General features: G+C 45.5%; 1 protein-coding gene across 2 annotated transcripts; it reads left to right on the top strand.

Annotated features, from left to right (window-relative positions):
* The first annotated feature begins 3,014 nt into the window (after positions 1–3,014).
* On the top strand, positions 3,015–9,269 carry LOC139387969 (BUD13 homolog). 2 transcript variants are annotated; one of them, XM_071134408.1, is made up of 10 exons: positions 3,015–3,197; positions 4,271–4,361; positions 4,504–4,588; positions 4,681–4,971; positions 5,457–5,767; positions 6,032–6,140; positions 7,673–7,811; positions 8,123–8,313; positions 8,680–8,761; positions 9,016–9,269. In XM_071134408.1, the coding sequence occupies exons 1-10, from the start codon at positions 3,055–3,057 to the stop codon at positions 9,107–9,109; spliced, it is 1,536 nt and encodes a 511-aa protein (XP_070990509.1). In that variant the 5' UTR covers positions 3,015–3,054; the 3' UTR covers positions 9,110–9,269. The 2 variants fall into 2 exon arrangements, with proteins under 2 accessions (XP_070990509.1, XP_070990508.1); XM_071134407.1 differs by having other exon boundaries at positions 3,041–3,197; positions 4,504–4,609; positions 9,016–9,262.
* The last annotated feature ends 11,984 nt before the right edge of the window (positions 9,270–21,253 follow it).

Below are 21,253 nucleotides of genomic sequence, written 5' to 3'. Positions count from 1 at the left end.
TGGTCTCCTTCATGGACAGACAGCTGGGTACAGGGGAGGCTGGTCTCCTTCATGGACAGACAGCTGGGTACAGGGGAGGCTGGTCTCCTTCATGGACAGACAGCTGGGTACAGGGGAGGCTGGTCTCCTTCATGGACAGAAAGCTGGGTACAGGGGAGGCTGGTCTCCTTCATGGACAGACAGCAGGGTACAGGGGAGGCTGGTCTCCTTCATGGACAGACAGCTGGGTACAGGGGAGGCTGGTCTCCTTCATGGACAGACAGCTGGGTACAGGGGAGGCTGGTCTCCTTCATGGATAGACAGCTGGGTACAGGGGAGGCTGGTCTCTCCTTCATGGACAGACAGCTGGGTACAGGGGAGGCTGGTCTCTCCTGATGGAGCCTGATAGACACAGGAAGTGTGACTTCTGTCTAATTAGTTTATTTACAATTTGAGGCATTACATAGTATCAACAGCAATGAAGAGTTGAATAACTTGATACAATGAGGCATTACATAGTATCAACAGCAATGAAGAGCTGAATAACTTGATACAATGAGGCATTACATAGCATCAACAGCAATGAAGAGCTAAATAACTTGATACAATGAGGCATTACATAGTATCAACAGCAATGACGAGATGAATAACTTGATACAATGTTACACAATAAATTGGTAAACACGGTACAAATGGAAAATCTATTTTCTTCAAACCTGTCACAGTGCTGGAGGCAAAGCTGCGGGAAGTAGGGGTGCACCCCCTGACAAATCGGAATTTTAAAAAATATTAATACATTAAAATAAAAATCTCACAAAAGTAGTGCACTGGGCCACAGCAAATTAATCTCTCTCCCCAGCCACTTGTGTTGCAAAAGCAAAGTTCAATATTTAAAGTTCACTGAGAAAAATACAAGTGAAATTCATCTCCCATTGAGCAAAATCATTGGGTTAGTAGATTAGGTCCATGTCAGCTCAACAACTTCCCAATTAAAGTCCAGCCAACTTAGATATTGAAGTTGTATTTTTCACAGTGTGTCTTGAGCAGCCGTATCATTTAAAGAAGTGATGTAATATAACATCATCAACGGTTAAATTTTCATCACACACAGAATGCTGTTCATCGACTGCTGTTGGATCAGCCTAGCATTCAACATCATAGTACCCTACAAACTCGTCATCAAGCTCGAGACCCTGGGTCTCGACCCCGCCCTGTGCAACTGGGTACTGGACTTCCTGACGGGCCGCCCCCAGGTGGTGAGGGTAGGTAACAACATCTCCACCCCGCTGATCCTCAACACTGGGGCCCCACAAGGGTGCGTTCTGAGCCCTCTCCTGTACTCCCTGTTCACCCACGACTGCGTGGCCACGCACGCCTCCAACTCAATCATCAAGTTTGCGAACGACACAACAGTGGTAGGCTTGATTACCAACAACAACGAGACTGCCTACATGGAGGAGGTGAGGGCCCTCGAAGTGTGGTGTCAGGAAAATTACCTCACACTCAAAGTCAACAAAACTAAGGAGATGATTGTGGACTTCAGGAAACAACAGAGGGAACACCCCCCTATCCACATCGATGGGACAGTAGTGGAGAGGGTAGTAAGTTTTAAGTTCCTCGGCGTACACATCACAGACAAACTGAATTGGTCCACCCACACAGACAGCATCGTGAAGAAGGCGCAGCAGCGCCTCTTTAACCTCAGGAGGCTGAAGAAATTCGGCTTGTCACCAAAAGCACTCACAAACTTCTACAGATGCACAATCGAGAGCATCCTGTCGGGCTGTATCACCGCCTGGTACGGCAACTGCTCTGCCCACAACCGTAAGGCTCTCCAGAGGGTAGTGAGGTCTGCACAACGCATCACCGGGGGCAAACTACCTGCCCTCCAGGACACCTACACCACCCGATGTCACAGGAAGGCCATAAAGATCATCAAGGACAACAACCACCCGAGCCACTGCCTGTTCACCCCGCTATCATCCAGAAGGCGAGGTCAGTACAGGTGCATCAAAGCAGGGACCGAGAGACTGAAAAACAGCTTCTATCTCAAGGCCATCAGACTGTTAAACAGCCATTACTAACATTGAGTGGCTGCTGCCAACACACTGACTCAACTCCAGCCACTTTAATAATGTGAATTGATGTAAAATATATCACTAGCCACTTTAAACAATGCTACTTAATATAATGGTTACATACCCTACATTATTCATCTCATATGTATACGTATATACTGTACTCTATCATCTACTGCATCTTTATGTAATACATGTATCACTAGCCATTTTAAACTATGCCACTTTGTTAACATACTCATCTCATATGTATATACTGTACTCGATACCATCTACTGCATCTTGCCTATGCCGCTCTGTACCATCACTCATTCATATATCTTTATGTACATATTCTTTATCCCTTTACACTTGTGTGTATAAGGTAGTAGTTTTGGAATTGTTAGTTAGATTACTCGTTGGTTATTACTGCATTGTCGGAACTAGAAGCACAAGCATTTCGCTACACTCGCATTAACAGCTGCTAACCATGTGTATGTGACAAATACATTTGATTTGATTTGGCTTTGGTGTCGCTGTCATGTTCCCTAAAAATACTTTTAGAGGCTGTGGTCTCCTTCTCACCCACCCACCAGGGTTATTCCACAAAATCTTGATTTCTGAACTCGTCCTAAGTTAAAACATTAGCGTTGTTTAAAAATGAAAATAAACGTATTTTACTTGCATTATTCGAGGTCTGACAACACTGCATCTTTTTTGTTATTTTGACCAGTTGTCATTTTCCGCAAATAAATCCTCTAAATGACAATATTTTAATTTGGGAGAAATGTTGCTGGTTTATAGAATAAAACAAATATGTTAATTTTACACAAACACATAGTAAAACCAGAGAATGATAATTTTGCAGTGGTCTCTTCATTTCTTCCAGAGCTGTATATTTATGAAGTCTACTCTTCATTGACAAAACAAAATAGAAAACGCGGCATTTCATGACGTTCATTGCACTGTTTGTCCCTCGGTCCTCTCCGTTCCCTAATGTAGGTGGACTGTTTTCAAAATGGCTGCGTCCACGAATGACAGTAAAGGAGCGTCTCTCTCCAAATCCGAGTATCTGAAACGTTATTTATCTGCAGATGGAGACGCCAAGAAGTCAAGGGAGAAGAAGGCTAAAAAGAAATGCATTAAAACTACAGGAAAAGGGTGATTATGTGTGAAAACACCGTGGGAATATGGAGTTAAACAGTTAGGCAGTAGCTAACGTTAGCATGCTAGCCCTACTACACTGTGATAAGTTTGTTATGCTAGCCAGCTAACGTTATCTGGTCGATGTTTCGCTGTAGTTTCTAACCTCTGTTGGCGAACTCCAGTAGCTAGTTAACTAGCTGGCTAGCATTAAAAAAAGTTGTTATTTGGCAGTAGTTTCTAACCGCTCTGTTAACGTACTCACGTAAACTCGTACATCCCCTTGGTCCGTACAATTGCCCTTATTTTAGAGCCCCAAAAACGTAATACTTCCAGATCAACTGTAATGTCAATATCATTGTAAAGCACAATTTCTCCCATTTCCAACAGAATCAATTACTTGACCTAAACGCTGCCCGTTTCTGCATAATTCAAGCAGGCAATGAGCCCCCGTCGGCTCTGTTTAAAAATGGCGGGTTAGGAAGCGAAACTAATGCGTGATAGTGAGAAGGAGAGATGTTGTGTGGGAAAATGGCTTTTTTTCACTCGATCTGTCCAACTTATCGCCTCTAAAATGTAAATTAAAACACTATAAAGAGTTTATATAATGTGTCATTACATACCTACTTGGAGGTTTGTGTCGAATTTTAATTGGGTTTTTAGGGCGGTTCTAAAGTGATGTTAGAAGTAAACAGGGGCTTTGAGAATGATCGCATGCAACGATGACGCAAAAAATGACTAGGTATCCCCCTTTACCCCTGTCACTGTCCATTTCTTGTTTTTAATGATGATAGAAGTGCTACACCTGGTGGAGAGAGATTGTAAGACAGAAATAGTTGCTTTATGTGTGCTGTACGTTACGACATGACACGTCACGATATAACGGAGGGTCAGTTCTCAACTTTTCTCCAATACTATAGATCAATTACCATGTTGATCAACGCTTGAATAAAAACCTAGTTCCCACCCCCAATTTTGAAGTCAACACAGTCGTTACAGTCCCATTCGTTTTCTTTGTAGTCTCGTTTGAATGTTGCGGTTGCGCATATTTGTACGGAATGGGGTGAGTTTACGTTACTCGGTCTGAGCAGGATGAAGATAGTAGATGACGATGTGGATTGGAAACAGCTGGCCGGCGAGGAGAAGGGGAACGAAGAGGAGGAAGAGGAGGAGGCGCCAGTGGTAAATAATGCTACATAACTAGCTAACTTCACTGTCACTTTGTTTTCAGTTGGGGTGACCTTTACCAAAAACATAATTTTAGAGTGGCTAGCTAGTGCTCTGATCCACTCACCTGTGTCTCTCGCTCTGTATTGTGTGTCAGGTTGCTGAGGTGATAGACGAGCGTCCAGATGAGATCAAACGCCTGGAAGCCTTCAGGACCAGCAACAAATGGAGAGTGATGGGAGGTGAGCCAGACAGCAGCGGCGGTGCGCTCAGGTGTTGTCCGCTGCATGGTGTGTGTGTGCATATATATATATATATATTTCTCTCTGTTCAGCTGATGAAGAGGTCCCAGAGGAGGAGGAACAGAGAGTTCGACACGATTCGCCAGAGCCCCTGTCACTCAGAAAGCAGCGTCATGATTCGCCAGAGCCCCTGTCACTCAGAATGCAGCGTCATGATTCGCCAGAGCCCCTGTCACTCAGAAAGCAGCGTCATGATTCGCCGGACGTCTCTCCGCATAGGAGGATTGGACATGAATCCCCCGATGCGTCTCTTCGTAGACTGAAGCCTAGCGTTCCTCCATCATCATCGTCATCCCAACCCCCCCACAGGACACACAGCAGAGGTGAGACCTGACCCCTAACCTCTGACCCTGAAATCAGTGTTCTTGGACAAGTTCAGAGGTGTATTCACTTGGAATCAAACTGAGAAAGACCAACCTCAATTTGTCCAATAGAAACAAAAAAAAACTCTCTGTTTGGAGTAAACAGTTTCTGTTGCAAAACGTTTTGCTACAGTTTGCGACTAATGAATACAATCCATGTTAACATCCATTCAAAGACAAATCTCTCTATATAACCCTGGGGTGTATTCATTTAGTACCAGTTTTGCAACGGCAACCATTTACTCCAAATGGAAGTTGTTTTCTGATTTAAAAAGTCCATATTGGACGAATTCTGGTGGGTCCCTCCCTGTTTCATTCTGTTTGGTTCCGTTGGTTCCTAATTAATACTCCCCTACTCTACAGCGTGGGTTGTAGTTCACCACGTTCTTGGTGTGGTTAAGTTCTGAAGTCTTTTTTTAAATTTTATTTTTTTTATATTTCTTCAGATTCATCTCCGTCCAGGAAAAAAGCAAAGTCTTCATCGTCTGCTCGTGTTGGCCAGCGCTCTTCGGGGTCTGAACAATCCCCACCCAGGAGGCTGGCTCAGAACGGGCCCGGCTCAGACTCAGACCAATCACCTCCAAGGAAAAGGACACAGATGGGAGGGGCCTCTGATTCTGACCAATCACCGCCCAGGAGAAGGCGAAAGGGTGGGCAGAACTGTGATTCTGACCAATCGCCCCCTAGGAGGCGAACCCATGGTGGGAGGGGCTCAGACTCTGACCTCTCCCCCCCTCGTAGGCCTGACCAATCACAGGTGAGCATGTGGCGCTGAAGGGAAGAGGCACAGAAGTATTGGGCCATGTTCAGTTGACATATGTTTTGGAATGTTGCAGATAGAAATGTCATGAATAGAGCCAACATGAATGCCTTATTCTACATGTCAGATAGGCATGTTTGTTCCACATAGCATATTTCTATTTGAACGTTCTGAAACAATGTATCCTGCTGAACATGCCCCTGTCGCTAGGTAGAGAAGTTTTGTGGAAGCTTTGCCCATTCTAACATCTGTGTGTGTTAGTCTCGGAGCATGCTGTCAGGAGCCGCAGCAGGACTGGTATCAGTGGAGGTTCTAAGAAGAGAACAGGAGGAGAACCGACGCAGAGACAAGATCAACCAGCCGCTAGAAGGTACTACTCACACACCACACACACACCCTCCCGCTGTATGTTACCACACACACACCCTCCCGCTGTATGTTACTATAGTACACCAGACACACACACACACCCGACACACACACCCTCCTGCTGTATGTTACTATAGTACACCAGACACACACCCTCCCGCTGTATGTTACTATAGTACACCAGACACACACACACCCTCCCGCTGTATGTTACTATAGTACACCAGACACACACACACACCCGACACACACACCCTCCTGCTGTATGTTACTATAGTACACCAGACACACACACCCTCCTGCTGTATGTTACTATAGTACACCAGACACACACCCTCCCACTGTATGTTACTATAGTACACCAGACACACACCCTCCCACTGTATGTTACTATAGTACACCAGACACACACACACCCTCCCGCTGTATGTTACTATAGTACACCAGACACACACCCTCCCACTGTATGTTACTATAGTACACCAGACACACACACACCCTCCCGCTGTATGTTACTATAGTACACCAGACACACACCCTCCCGCTGTATGTTACTATAGTACACCAGACACACACCCTCCCACTGTATGTTACTATAGTACACCAGACACACACACACCCTCCCGCTGTATGTTACTATAGTACACCAGACACACACACACCCTCCCGCTGTATGTTACTATAGTACACCAGACACACACACACACACACACCCTCCCGCTGTATGTTACTATAGTACACCAGACACACACACACACCCTCCCGCTGTATGTTACTATAGTACACCAGACACACACACACCCTCCCGCTGTATGTTACTATAGTACACCAGACACACACACACCCTCCCGCTGTATGTTACTATAGGACACCAGACACACACACACCCTCCCGCTGTATCTTACTATAGTACACCAGACACACACACACCCTCCCGCTGTATGTTACTATAGTACACCACACACACACACACCCTCCCGCTGTATGTTACTATAGTACACCACACACACACACACCCTCCCGATGTATGTAGTTAGCTAGCGCTAGTCTGCTGTACTCACTAGGTAGTTAGCTAGCTAGTGCTAGTCTGCTGTACTCACTAGGTAGTGTTGGCTAGCGCTAGTCTGCTGTACTCACTAGGTAGTTAGCTAGCTAGCGCTAGTCTGCTGTACTCACTAGGTAGTTAGCTAGCTAGCGCTAGTCTGCTGTACTCACTAGGTAGTGTTGGCTAGCGCTAGTCTGCTGTACTCACTAGGTAGTGTTGGCTAGCGCTAGTCTGCTGTACTCACTAGGTAGTGTTGGCTAGCGCTAGTCTGCTGTACTCACTAGGTAGTGTTGGCTAGCGCTAGTCTGCTGTACTCACTAGGTAGTGTTGGCTAGCGCCAGTCTGCTGTACTCACTAGGTAGTGTTGGCTAGCGCTAGTCTGCTGTACTCACTAGGTAGTGTTGGCTAGCGCTAGTCTGCTGTACTCACTAGGTGTAATACTATGTTGTGTGTTATACTAATCCATCTGTTCTGTCTCTCTCCTGCAGATGCGTCTCGAAATGCGGAGACTGTGTTCAGAGATAAGAGTGGGAAGCGGAGAGACATCGAGACAGAGAGAGAGGAGCAGAGGAGGAAGGCCGGAGAGAAGGCAGAGAAAGACCTGAAATATGCTCAGTGGGGGAAAGGGTGAGAGAGACTGTGTGTGTAGTATGGATGTATATTTATCTGTACTGTTTTCTACATTGTAGAATAATAGTGAAGACCTCAAAACTATGAATTAATACATATGGAATCATGTAGGAACCAAAAAAGTGTTAAACAAATCAAAATATATTTGAGATTCTTCAAAGAAGCCACCCTTTGCCTTGATGACAGCTTTGCACACTCTTGCAATCTCACACCATGGATTAAACAAGTGACATCAATAAGGGATCATAGCTTTCAGCTGGTCAGTCTGTCTGTCATTTACGTGTCTGTGTGTGTCTGTGTGTGTGTAGTGTGGCCCAGGGCCAGATGCAGCTGCAGAATGTTGAGGATGCGTTGAGGGAATCCCAGAAGCCTCTAGCACGTTCCTGTGATGACCAGGACCTGGACAGGATGTTGAGAGAGCAGGAGAGAGAGGGAGACCCCATGTTGGCCATGATGAGACGCAAAAAGGACCGAGACAACAAACTACGAGGAGTCAAAGGTGTGTGGGTGTGTGTGTGTGGGTGGGGGGGGGTGTATTGTGGCTCTAGGGCCACATCGGGATTTCAATGTTCAGCAAAAGGCCGCACCTATTTATTTTGGGGGCTGCTTTTTTTTCTCTACAAGCAATTTGTAGGCCAGAAAAACAGCAGTTATTTGAAAATCTATATAGTAGGTACATTTATGTTGTGTTCTTCGTTTCTGTCTGGTGTCAGAGGTCCAGAGTGGCCTGGAGTGGTTTCAACCCCTGGTGTGTGAAGGGTTAAGATGAAACAAATGCTAAGATTCTACTTGTGATGTACCACAGGTTCCAACCCTCCTCGGCCAATCACAATGAATCTCTGACACTTCCTGTTGTTGTTTACAGAGAAGCCTCGCTACAAAGGCCCGGCTCCGCCCCCAAACCGCTTCAACATTCCACCAGGCTACCGTTGGGACGGAGTGGACAGGTACACCTCTCACCCCCTGTGTGTGTGTTGGGGGGGTATGTGTGTGTGTGTGGGGGGGGGTGTGTGTGTGTGGTGGGAGGGGGGGGGGGGGGGGGGGGGGGGGGTCTGTGTGTGTTGTGGGTCTGTGTGTGTGTTGGGGGGGTATGTGTGTGTGTATAGCGCCACGCTCATTTATCATTCATATATAATTAGAATTAACATTATAATTACTCTCATATTATTGTGTGTGTGTGGTGTGTGTGTGTGTGTGTCAGGTCGAATGGTTTTGAACAGAAGCGGTACACCAGGATGGCTGATAAGAAGGCTGTGCAGGAGATGGCCTACAAGTGGAGCGTGGAAGATATGTAGAGGAGAGATGGAGACCGAGGCGCTGGCTGTTAAGAGAACATCTACACCATGAGACTGCTTCAACAAACCCAGCAGGCTCTACATTACACACTGTACTGTGTAAAGGAAGTCAACAATGTGGTTTTTCCTGCTTTATTAAATACTGTTTTGTAACTCTGTGGCTCCTGATTTATATTCTGTTGTATGTTAATAGCAGATTCTGTGAGATGACAACCAGCATCACCGCAGATATCAAGATGAGCCCTTACCCAGTCACATACAGAGTCTCAAGATGAGCCCTTACCCAGTCACATACAGTCTCAAGATGAGCCCTTACCCAGTCACATACAGTCTCAAGATGAGCCCTTACCCAGTCACATACAGTCTCAAGATGAGCCCTTACCCAGTCACATACAGTCTCAAGATGAGCCCTTACCCAGTCACATACAGTCTCAAGATGAGCCCTTACCCAGTCACATACAGTCTCAAGATGAGCCCTTACCCAGTCACATACAGAGTCTCAAGATGAGCCCTTGCCCAGTCACATACAGTCTCAAGATGAGCCCTTACCCAGTCACATACAGTCTCAAGATGAGCCCTTACCCAGTCACATACAGTCTCAAGATGAGCCCTTACCCAGTCACATAGTCTCAAGATAAGCCCTTACCCAGTCACATACAGTCTCAAGATGAGCCCTTACCCAGTCACATACAGTCTCAAGATGAGCCCTTACCCAGTCACATACAGAGTCTCAAGATGAGCCCTTGCCCAGTCACATACAGTCTCAAGATGAGCCCTTACCCAGTCACATACAGTCTCAAGATGAGCCCTTACCCAGTCACAGTCTCAAGATGAGCCCTTACCCAGTCACAGTCTCAAGATGAGCCCTTACCCAGTCACATACAGAGTCTCAAGATGAGCCCTTGCCCAGTCACATACAGTCTCAAGATGAGCCCTTACCCAGTCACATACAGTCTCAAGATGAGCCCTTACCCAGTCACATACAGTCTCAAGATGAGCCCTTACCCAGTCACATAGTCTCAAGATAAGCCCTTACCCAGTCACATACAGTCTCAAGATGAGCCCTTACCCAGTCACATACAGTCTCAAGATGAGCCCTTACCCAGTCACATACAGAGTCTCAAGATGAGCCCTTGCCCAGTCACATACAGTCTCAAGATGAGCCCTTACCCAGTCACATACAGTCTCAAGATGAGCCCTTACCCAGTCACAGTCTCAAGATGAGCCCTTACCCAGTCACAGTCTCAAGATGAGCCCTTACCCAGTCACAGAGTCTCAAGATGAGCCCTTACCCAGTCACATACAGTCTCAAGATGAGCCCTTACCCAGTCACATACAGTCTCAAGATGAGCCCTTACCCAGTCACATAGTCTCAAGATAAGCCCTTACCCAGTCACATACAGTCTCAAGATGAGCCCTTACCCAGTCACATACAGTCTCAAGATGAGCCCTTACCCAGTCACATACAGAGTCTCAAGATGAGCCCTTGCCCAGTCACAGTCTCAAGATGAGCCCTTACCCAGTCACAGTCTCAAGATGAGCCCTTACCCAGTCACATACAGAGTCTCAAGATGAGCCATTGCCCAGTCACATACAGTCTCAAGATGAGCCCTTACCCAGTCACATACAGTCTCAAGATGAGCCCTTACCCAGTCACATACAGTCTCAAGATGAGCCCTTACCCAGTCACATACAGAGTCTCAAGATGAGCCCTTGCCCAGTCACATACAGTCTCAAGATGAGCCCTTACCCAGTCACATACAGTCTCAAGATGAGCCCTTACCCAGTCACAGTCTCAAGATGAGCCCTTACCCAGTCACAGAGTCTCAAGATGAGCCCTTACCCAGTCACATACAGTCTCAAGATGAGCCCTTACCCAGTCACATACAGTCTCAAGATGAGCCCTTACCCAGTCACATACAGAGTCTCAAGATGAGCCCTTGCCCAGTCACATACAGTCTCAAGATGAGCCCTTACCCAGTCACAGTCTCAAGATGAGCCCTTACCCAGTCACAGTCTCAAGATGAGCCCTTACCCAGTCACATACAGAGTCTCAAGATGAGCCCTTGCCCAGTCACATACAGTCTCAAGATGAGCCCTTACCCAGTCACATACAGTCTCAAGATGAGCCCTTACCCAGTCACATACAGTCTCAAGATGAGCCCTTACCCAGTCACATACAGAGTCTCAAGATGAGCCCTTGCCCAGTCACATACAGTCTCAAGATGAGCCCTTACCCAGTCACATACAGTCTCAAGATGAGCCCTTACCCAGTCACAGTCTCAAGATGAGCCCTTACCCAGTCACAGTCTCAAGATGAGCCCTTACCCAGTCACAGAGTCTCAAGATGAGCCCTTACCCAGTCTCAAGATGAGCCCTTACCTAGTCACACACAGTCTCAAGGTGAGCCCTTACCCAGTCACATACAGTCTCAAGATGAGCCCTTACCCAGTCACATACAGTCTCAAGATGAGCCCTTACCCAGTCACATACAGTCTCAAGATGAGCCCTTACCCAGTCACACACAGTCTCAAGGTGAGCCCTTACCCAGTCACACACAGTCTCAAGATGAGCCCTTACCCAGTCACATACAGTCTCAAGATGAGCTCTTACCCAGTCACACACAGTCTCAAGATGAGCCCTTACCCAGTCACACACAGTCTCAAGATGAGCCCTTACCCAGTCATACACAGTCTCAAGATGAGCCCTTACCCAGTCACACAGAGCACTGCGTATCTGCACCGGCCTGCTTTTTTGCTGCTACAACTTGGTAGATACAAGCCCAAAAAAGAGGAGAAATTGTTTATTTAGGGCCAAAAGTGTGATTAATCATGATTAACTAATGCCATTAACTCAGTTAAAATATGTTCAATGTTTGACAGCCATAATAACTACTCAACATTAGATCAGTCAGAATTTAGCCATGATACATCGCGGTATTGATTCTCAGTAGCATGACCAATGTGTGTCAGTTATCACCAGAGGGTTCTGTTTGTGAGTCAGTTATCACCAGAGGGTTCTTTTGGGTTCTGTATGTGTGTCGATTGTCACCAGAGGGTTCTGTTGGGTTCTATATGTGTGTCAGTTGTCACCAGAGGGTTCTGTTTGTGTGTCGGTTGTCACCAGAGGGTTCTGTTGGGTTCTGTATGTGTGTCAGTTGTCACCAGAGGGTTCTGTTGGGTTCTGTATGTGTGTCAGTTGTCACCAGAGGGTTCTGTTTGTGTGTCGATTGTCACCAGAGGGTTCTGTTGGGTTCTGTATGTGTGTCAGTTGTCACCAGAGGGTTCTGTTGGGTTCTGTATGTGTGTCAGTTGTCACCAGAGGGTTCTGTTTGTGTGTCGATTGTCTCCAGAGGGTTCTGTTTGTGGCCTGGTATTCATTATGACAGCTTTTCAGCTAAGGCCCTGTCTAGACTTGACAGTTCATGCAGCTTTAGTATTCTGATCATGGAGATCTGATCATGAAATTCTGAACACATCATGCATCTACACCAACATTTAAATGTGTCTACCATGTCCAGATCCCCTTTTCTAGCACTCTATTCAAATGCCAGTATGCATTAATGAGAATAGACTAAATATGATAACCCAACAACAACTTGATGACAGTAGCTTACTACTGTAGCTAGCTAGCTACACTACATATACAAAAGTATGTGGACACCTCTTCAAATGAGTGAAATCGGCTATTTCAGCCACACCTGTGACTGGTGTATAAAATCGAGCACACAGCCATGCAATCTCCATAGACAAATATTGGCAGTAGAATGGCCTGTACTGAGGAGCTCAGTGACTCAATCTGGCCCTGTCATAGGATGCCACCTTTCCAATAAGTCAGTTTGTCAAATTTCTGTCCTTCTAGAGCTGCCCCTGACAACTGTAAGTGCTGGTATTGTGAAGTGGAAACATCAAGGAGCAACAACAGCTCAGCCAGGAAGTAGTTGGCCATACGTGCTCACAGAACGGGACCGCCCAGTGCTGTAACGCGTAAAAATCATCTGTCCTCTGTTGCAACACAAACTGCCTCTGGAAGCAACATCAGCACAAGGACTGTTCGTTGGGAAACCTCATGAAATGGGTTTCCATGGCCGAGCAGCCACACACAAGCCTAAGATCACCATATGCAACGCCAAGCGTCAGATGGAGTGGTGAAAAGCTCGCCGCCATTGGACTCATGAAACGCATTCTCTGGAGTGATGCATCATGCTTCACCATCTGGCAGTCCGATGGACGAATCTGGGTTTGGCGGATGCCAGGAGAATCTTAATGCTACAGCATACAATGAAATTCTAGATGATGATTCTGTGCTTCCAACTTTGTGGCCTTAGGTACCTCTTTTGGCATTACAATGCCCCCGTGCAAAAACCGAGGTCCATACAGAAATGGTTTGTCGATATATGTGTAGAAGAACTTGACTGGCCTGCACAGAGCCCTGACCTCAACTCCATAGAACACCTTGGGGATGAATTGGAACGCCGACTGTGAGCCAGGCCTAATCGCCCAACATCAGTGCCCGACCTCACTAATGCTCTTGTGGCTGAATGGAAGCAAGTCCCCGACAGCAATGTTCCAACATCTAGTGGAAAGCCTTCCCAGAAGAGTGGAGGTTGTTACAGCAGCTAAAGGGGGACCAACTCCATATTAATGACTTCCCAGAAGAGTGGAGGCTGTTACAGCAGCAGAGGGGGGACCAACTCCATATTAAAGCCTTCCCAGAAGAGTGGAGGCTGTTATAGCAGCAAAGGGGGGACCAACTCCATATTAATGACTTCCCAGAAGAGAAGAGGCTGTTACAGCAGCAAAAGGGGGATCAACTTCATATTAATGTCCATGACTTTGGAATGAGATGTTTGACGAGCAGGTGTCCACATACTTTTGGTCATTGTAATGTAGCTAGCAAAGCTAAAAGGAAGACAGGGTTGGGGAGTAACGGATAACATGTAAGGATTACAAAAACCCAGTAACTGTAATCCGTTTTGTTACCAGCAAATATATTATAATCAGATTACAGATGCTTTAGAAAAACTAGATGATTACTTGGAGGATAACGTTTAAATTGACAATACTCTGTTTTCTCAATGACATTCAAATCAGCATTGAAAAAAGACGTAAGTTTAAGTTTGTTCCACCTGAGTGAGTCTGACCACCAATCAGAGACCACTATGATGTCAGAGACCACTATGATGTCAGAGACCACTATGATGACAGAGACCACTATGATGCCAGAGACCACTATGATGTCAGAGACCACTATGATGTCAGAGACCACTATGATGCCAAGCACTATGATGCCAGAGACCACTATGATGTCAGAGACCACTATGATGTCAGAGACCACTATGATGCCAGAGACCACTATGATGTCAGAGACCACTATGATGTCAGAGACCACTATGATGTCAGAGACCACTATGATGACACACCAAATGTGTTTGATGGGAAAAGAGCAGGAAAAGGTTTTTGTAGGTTACAGTCCAAGCTACTGTATGTCTTCCAATGGTGTGACTGCTGTCGGCATCCAAAGATGATCCAACTTGAATAAACGCTTGGAGGTCAGGATGACAGCAGTGGTGTAGTCTACTGCGATACGGATATCACTTATTATTGATATCTACATAGCACATTGATGTGAATCACACTGCTGCTCTCTCATTTAGCTATTTGTGCCTTACGGATTGTGGTTGAATTCAAGAGGTTTAAGCTGCCTATCAATCATTGTTTTTTAAACCAGTGGACAGCCAGTGAAAAATGTGCTCTTGCAACAGCTGCATAGTGTGGATTCCAGCCTATGGAATAACAACTGCATAGTGTGGATCCCAGCCTATGGAATAACAGCTGCATAGTGCAGATCCCAGCCTGTGGAACAACAGCTGCATAGTGTGGATCCCAGCCTATAGAATAACAGCTGCATAGTGTGGATCCCAGCCTATAGAATAACAGCTGCATAGTGAGGATCCCAGCCTATGGAATAACAGCTGCATAGTGTGGATCCCAGCCTGTGGAACAACAGCTGCATAGTGTGGATCCCAGCCTATAGAATAACAGCTGCATAGTGAGGATCCCAGCCTATGGAATAACAGCTGCATAGTGTGGATCCCAGCCTGTGGAACAACAGCTGCATAGTGTGGATCCCAGCCTATAGAATAACAGCTGCATAGTGCAGATCCCAGCCTATGGAATAACAGCTGCACAGTGTGGATCCCAGCCTATAGAATAACAGCTGCATAGTGTGGATCCCAGCCTATAGAATAACAGCTGCATAGTGCGGATCCCAGCCTATAGAATAACAGCTGCATAGTGTGGATCCCAGCCTATAGAATAACAGCTGCATAGTGTGGATCCCAGCCTATAGAATAACAGCTGCATAGTGCAGATCTTAGCTTATGGAATACAAGTGGGGCTTTTATTGCTCAAACTAATTAATGCTGATAAAATAAATAAATCCATAGGCCTAAAGGACACAAGCTCAAACTCCCACACTTTAGATAGACTTAAAGGGACAACCTGTAGTTGCTACATATATTTTTGGACTTATCTATATCATTTATATCTCCATTTATTCTTGAAGAATATAATTTATAAATTCCTCATGAGCTTAGTTCACCTGTCACAATTATAAGCTTGTTTATATATACGTTTTTATAGGCTTAAAGAGGCCATCTGTAGTTGCTACAAACATTTTTGGACTTACATTATACAGTTGAAGTCAGAAGTTTACATACACTTTAGCAAAATACATTTAAACTCAGTTTTTCACAATTCCTGACATTTAATCCTAGTAAAAATTCCCTGTCTTAGGGCAGTTAGGATCACCACTTTATTTTAAGAATGTGAAATGTCAGAATAATAGTAGAGAGAATGATTTATTTCAGCTTTTATTTCTTTCATCACATTCCCAGTGGGTCAGAAGTTTATATACACTCAATTAGTATTTGGTAGCATTGCCTTTAAATTGTTTAACTTTGGTCAAACATTTCGGGTAGCCTTCCATAAGCTTCCCACAATAAGTTGGGTGAATTTTGGCCCATTCCTCCTGACAGAGCTGGTGTAACTGAGGCCTCCTTGGTCGCACACACTTTTTCAGTTCTGCCCACAAATGTTCTATAGGATTGAGGTCAAGGCTTTGTGATGGCCACTCCAATACCTTGACTTTGTTGTCCTTAAGCCATTTTGCCACAACTTTGGAACTATGCTTGGGGTCATTGTCCATTTGGAAGACCCATTTGTGACCAAGCTTTAACTTCCTGTCTGATGTCGTGAGATGTTGCTTCAATATATCCACATAATTTTGCCTTCTCACGATGCCATCTATTTTGTGTAGTGCACCAGTCCCTCCTGCAGCAAAGCACCCCCACAACATGATGCTGCCACCCCCATGCTTCACAGTTGGGATGGTGTTCTTTGGCTTGCAAGCCTCCCCCTTTTTCCTCCAAACATAACTTTACGGCCAAACAGTTATATTTTTATTTTTTCAGACCAGAGGACATTTCTCCAAAAGTACGATCTTTGTCCCCATGTGCAGTTGCAAATCGTAGTCTGGCTTTTTTTATGGCGGTTTTTGAGTAGTGGCTTCTTCCTTGCTGAGTGGCCTTACAGGTTATGTCAATATAGGACTCGTTTCACTGTGGAAATAGATACTTTTGTACCGGTTTCCTCCAGCATCTTCACAAGGTCCTTTGCTGTTGTTTTGAGATTGATTTGCACTTTTCGCACCAAAGTACATTCATCTCTAGGAGACAGAACGCGTCTCCTTCCTGAGCGGGATGACGGCTGCGTGGTCCCATGGTGTTTATACTTGCATACTATTGTTTGTACAAATTAACATGGTACCTTCAGGCGCTTGGACATTGCATAAACCAGACTTGTGGAGGTCTACATTTTCTTTTCTGAGGTCTTGGCTGATTTATTTTGATTTTCCCATGATGTCAAGCAAAGAGGCACTGAGTTTGAAGGTAGGCCTTGAAATACATCCACAGGTACACCTACAATAGACTCAAATGATGTCAATTAACCTATCAGAAGCTTCTAAAGCCATGACACAATTTTCTGGAATTGTCCAAGGTGTTTAAAGGCACAGTCAACTTAGTGTATGTAAACTTCTGACCCACTGGATTTGTGATACAGTGAGTTATAAGTGAAATAATCGTAGTGGTTGAAAAACGAGTTTAAATGACTCCAACCTAAGTGTATGCAAACTTCCAACTTCAGCAGTAGGTATACACTGCTCAAAAAAATAAAGGGAACACTAAAACAACACATCCTAGATCTGAATGAATGAAATATTCTTATTAAATACTTTTTTCTTTACATAGTTGAATGTGCTGACAACAAAATCACACAAAAATGATCAATGGAAATCAAATTTATCAACCCATGGAGATCTGGATTTGGAGTCACACTCAAAATTAAAGTGGAAAACCACACTAAAGGCTGATCAAACTTTGATGTAATGTGCTTAAAACAGGTCAAAATGAGGCTCAGTAGTGTGTGTGGCCTCCACGTGCCTGTATGACCTCCCTATAATGCATGGGCATGCTCCTGATGAGGTGGTGGATGGTCTCCTGAGGGATCTCCTCCCAGACCTGGACTAAAGCATCAACCAACTCCTGGACAGTCTGTGGTGCAACGTGGCGTTGGTGGATGGAGCGAGACATGATGTCCCAGATGTGCTCAATTGGATTCAGGTCTGGGGAACGGGCGGGCCAGTCCATAGCATCAATGCCTTCCTCTTGCAAGAACTGCTGACACACTCCAGCCACATGAGGTCTAGCTTTGTCTTGCATTAGGAGGAACCCAGGGCCAACCGCACAAGCATATGGTCTCACTAGGGGTCTGAGGATCTCATCTCGGTACCTAATGGCAGTCAGGCTACCTCTGGCGAGCACATGGAGGGCTGTGCGGCCCCCCAAAGAAATGCCACCCCACACCATGACTGACCCACCGCCAAACCGGTCATGCTGGAGGATGTTGCAGGCAGCAGAACGTTCTCCACGGCGTCTCCAGACCCTGTCACGTCTGTCACATGTGCTCAGTGTGAACCTGCTTTCATCTGTGAAGAGCACAGGGCGCCAGTGGCGAATTTGCCAATCTTGGTGTTCTCTGGCAAATGCCAAACGTCCTGCACGGTGTTGGGCTGTAAGCACAACCCCCACCTGTAGACGTCGGACCCTCATACCACCCTCATGGAGTATGTTTCTGACCTTTTGAGCAGACACATGCACATTTGTGGGCCTGCTGGAGGTCATTTTGTCGGCCTCTGGCAGTGCTCCTCCTGCTCCTCCTTGCACAAAGGCGGAGGTAGGGGTCCTGCTGCTGGGTTGTTGCCCTCCTACGGCCTCCTCCACGTCCCCTGATGTACTGGCCTGTCTCCTGGTAGCGCCTCCATGCTCTGGACACTACGCTGACATACACAGCAAACCTTCTTGCCACAGCTCGCATTGATGTGCCATCCTGGATGAGCTGCACTGCCTGAGCCACTTGTGTGGGTTGTAGACTCCGTCTCATGCTACCACTAGAGTGAAAGCACCGCCAGCATTCAAAAGTGACCAAAACATCAGCCAGGAAGCATAGGAACTGAGAAGTGGTCTGCAGATCCACTCCTTTACTGGGGGTGTCTTGCTAATTGCCTATAATTTCCACCCGTTGTCTATTCCATTTGCACAACAGCATGTGAAATGTATTGTCAATCAGTGTTGCTTCCTAAGTGGACAGTTTGATTTCACAGAAGTGTGATTGACTTGGAGTTACATTGTGTTGTTTAAGTGTTCCCTTTATTTTTTTGAGCAGTGTATCATTTATATCTCCATTGATTCTTGAAGAATATCATTTATGAAATAGCCAACCTTTGCCTTGATGACAACATTGCACACTCTTGGCAAAGCATGCCATTCCATGAGCATGCCATTCCATGAGCATGCCATTCCATGAGCATGCCATTCCATAAGCATGCCATTCCATGAGCATGCCATTCCATAAGCATGCCATTCCATGAGCATGCCATTCCATGAGCATGCCATTACATGAGCATGCCATTCCATAAGCATGCCATTCCATAAGCATGCCATTCCATCAGCATGCCATTCCATGAGCATGCCATTCCATGAGCATGCCATTCCATCAGCATGCCAATCCATGAGCATGCCATTCCATGAGCATGTCATTCCATGAGCATGCCATTCCATGAGCATGCCATTCCATGAGCATGCCATTCCATAAGCATGCCATTCCATGAGCATGCCATTCCATAAGCATGCCATTCCATGAGCATGCCATTCCATGAGCATGCCATTCCATGAGCATGCCATTCCATAAGCATGCCATTCCATAAGCATGCCATTCCATAAGCATGCCATTCCATCAGCATGCCATTCCATGAGCAAGCCATTCCATCAGCATGCCATTCCATAAGCATGCCATTCCATGAGCATGCCATTCCATCAGCATGCCATTCCATAAGCATGCCATTCCATAAGCATGCCATTCCATCAGCATGCCATTCCATGAGCATGCCATTCCATGAGCATGCCATTCCATCAGCATGCCATTCCATAAGCATGCCATTCCATGAGCATGCCATTCCATCAGCATGCCATTCCATGAGCATGCCATTCCATCAGCATGCCATTCCATGAGCATGCCATTCCATATTTTTCAACTTGAATCAATGAGCCCAGTCAGTCCTCCATGGCAACAGAGTAGGACTGGCTAATAAGTCTTTAGTTTTGGTGTCATGCTCAGGTAAAACAATTTGGGGATCTATACTTTCATAGTCCTATACTTTCAAGTCCTATTCTTGACGATCAAAGGGTATAACATTTATTGGAATGACTGTAATTCTGATAGACTTTGGTTTTTAATGTAAAGATATACTTGAATTGTATTATTATAATGTAGTAGAAAGCGATGTGTTAGAAGAAGCCTACATAACCAACCCATAATGTAACATGTCACATCCATATATGACCAACCATGTAAACCTTAACATTGATTTATCCTGCAATAGATGTTGTTCAATTAGTTACATACGTTTTTGTCTTCTTCTAACGCCTCTTAAGGGGAAAGTAATCTAAAAGTAAGTGAATGTAATCAGATTACGTTACTGAGTTTGGTTAATCCAAAAGTTACCCAAGTAACTCAGGTTACTGAGTACAATTCTGGACAGGTAACTGTAATGGATTACATTTAGAAAGTAACCTACGCACCGATGCAATCAGGCTAAGCTAACTGGCTAGCATATTACATAGACAAACACATGTTTTTCTGAATAAGCTAACTGGCTAGCATATCACATAAACAAACACATGTTTTTCTGAATAAGCTAGCCGGCTAGCGTATCACATAGACAAACACATGTTTTTCTGAATAAGCTAGCTGGCTAGCGTATCACATAGACAAACACATGTTTTTCTGAATAAGCTAGCTGGCTAGCATTTATGAAGTCAGCAAACACGTTCCTGACACGCTATGAACACATTTCCTCCAACATTATAATGAAAAGGTGCCTCCCGGTCCCAAAACACACGTTTTCTGGAGACTTGTGGGAGGAGTGCTGATGATGTCGCCCACTGTAGGCGCTTTCAGTCACCTGATTGCATCCAGGCTGAGGAGAAATCCACACACAATACATCCCTGACATCCAGACTGAGGAGAAATCCACACACAATGCATCCCTGACACCCAGGCTGAGGAGAAATCCACACACAATACATCCCTGACACCCAGACTGAGGAGAAATCCACACACAATGCATCCCTGACATCCAGACTGAGGAGAAATCCACACACAATACATCCCTGACCACCTCCTGAAGTGGTCAGCACAGGAGGCTGCTGAGGGGAGGACAGCTCATAATAATGGATGGAACGGAGTGAATGGAATGGTATTAAACACATGGGAACCATTCCATTTATTCCGTTCCAGTCATTACTATGAGCCCACCTTCCACAATTAAAAAGCCACCACAAGTCTGTGGTGGTCCGACAGATGTGAACTCTATCTGACCACAGTGGCACTTCTGTGCATCGAGACCTGTCTTTTCAAAGCGATCCTCCTATTCTGATAGCAGAAGTCACATGTAAGTGTAAAGTGTAGACAGCCTCAACATCTTTCACAAACAATGTATACTGTTGATTTAAAAAAAAAAAAC

Source organism: Oncorhynchus clarkii, chromosome 29 (genome assembly GCF_045791955.1).
Source record: "Oncorhynchus clarkii lewisi isolate Uvic-CL-2024 chromosome 29, UVic_Ocla_1.0, whole genome shotgun sequence".
Lineage (NCBI taxonomy): Eukaryota > Metazoa > Chordata > Actinopteri > Salmoniformes > Salmonidae > Oncorhynchus > Oncorhynchus clarkii.
Note: the sequence above shows the minus strand (reverse complement) of the source record. Positions and strands in the feature narration are given on the sequence as shown.

What these genes read in the sequence shown, in the direction of transcription:
- LOC139387969 (XM_071134407.1), top strand. Translation starts at nt 3,055, where the DNA reads ATGGCTGCGTCCACGAATGACAGTAAAGGAGCGTCTCTCTCCAAATCC. An exon ending in TGAGCCAGACAGCAGCGGCG is followed by an intron (nt 4,610 to 4,680) that starts GTGCGCTCAGGT and finishes CTCTCTGTTCAG; the next exon opens with CTGATGAAGAGGTCCCAGAG. An exon ending in CAAACTACGAGGAGTCAAAG is followed by an intron (nt 8,314 to 8,679) that starts GTGTGTGGGTGT and finishes TGTTGTTTACAG; the next exon opens with AGAAGCCTCGCTACAAAGGC.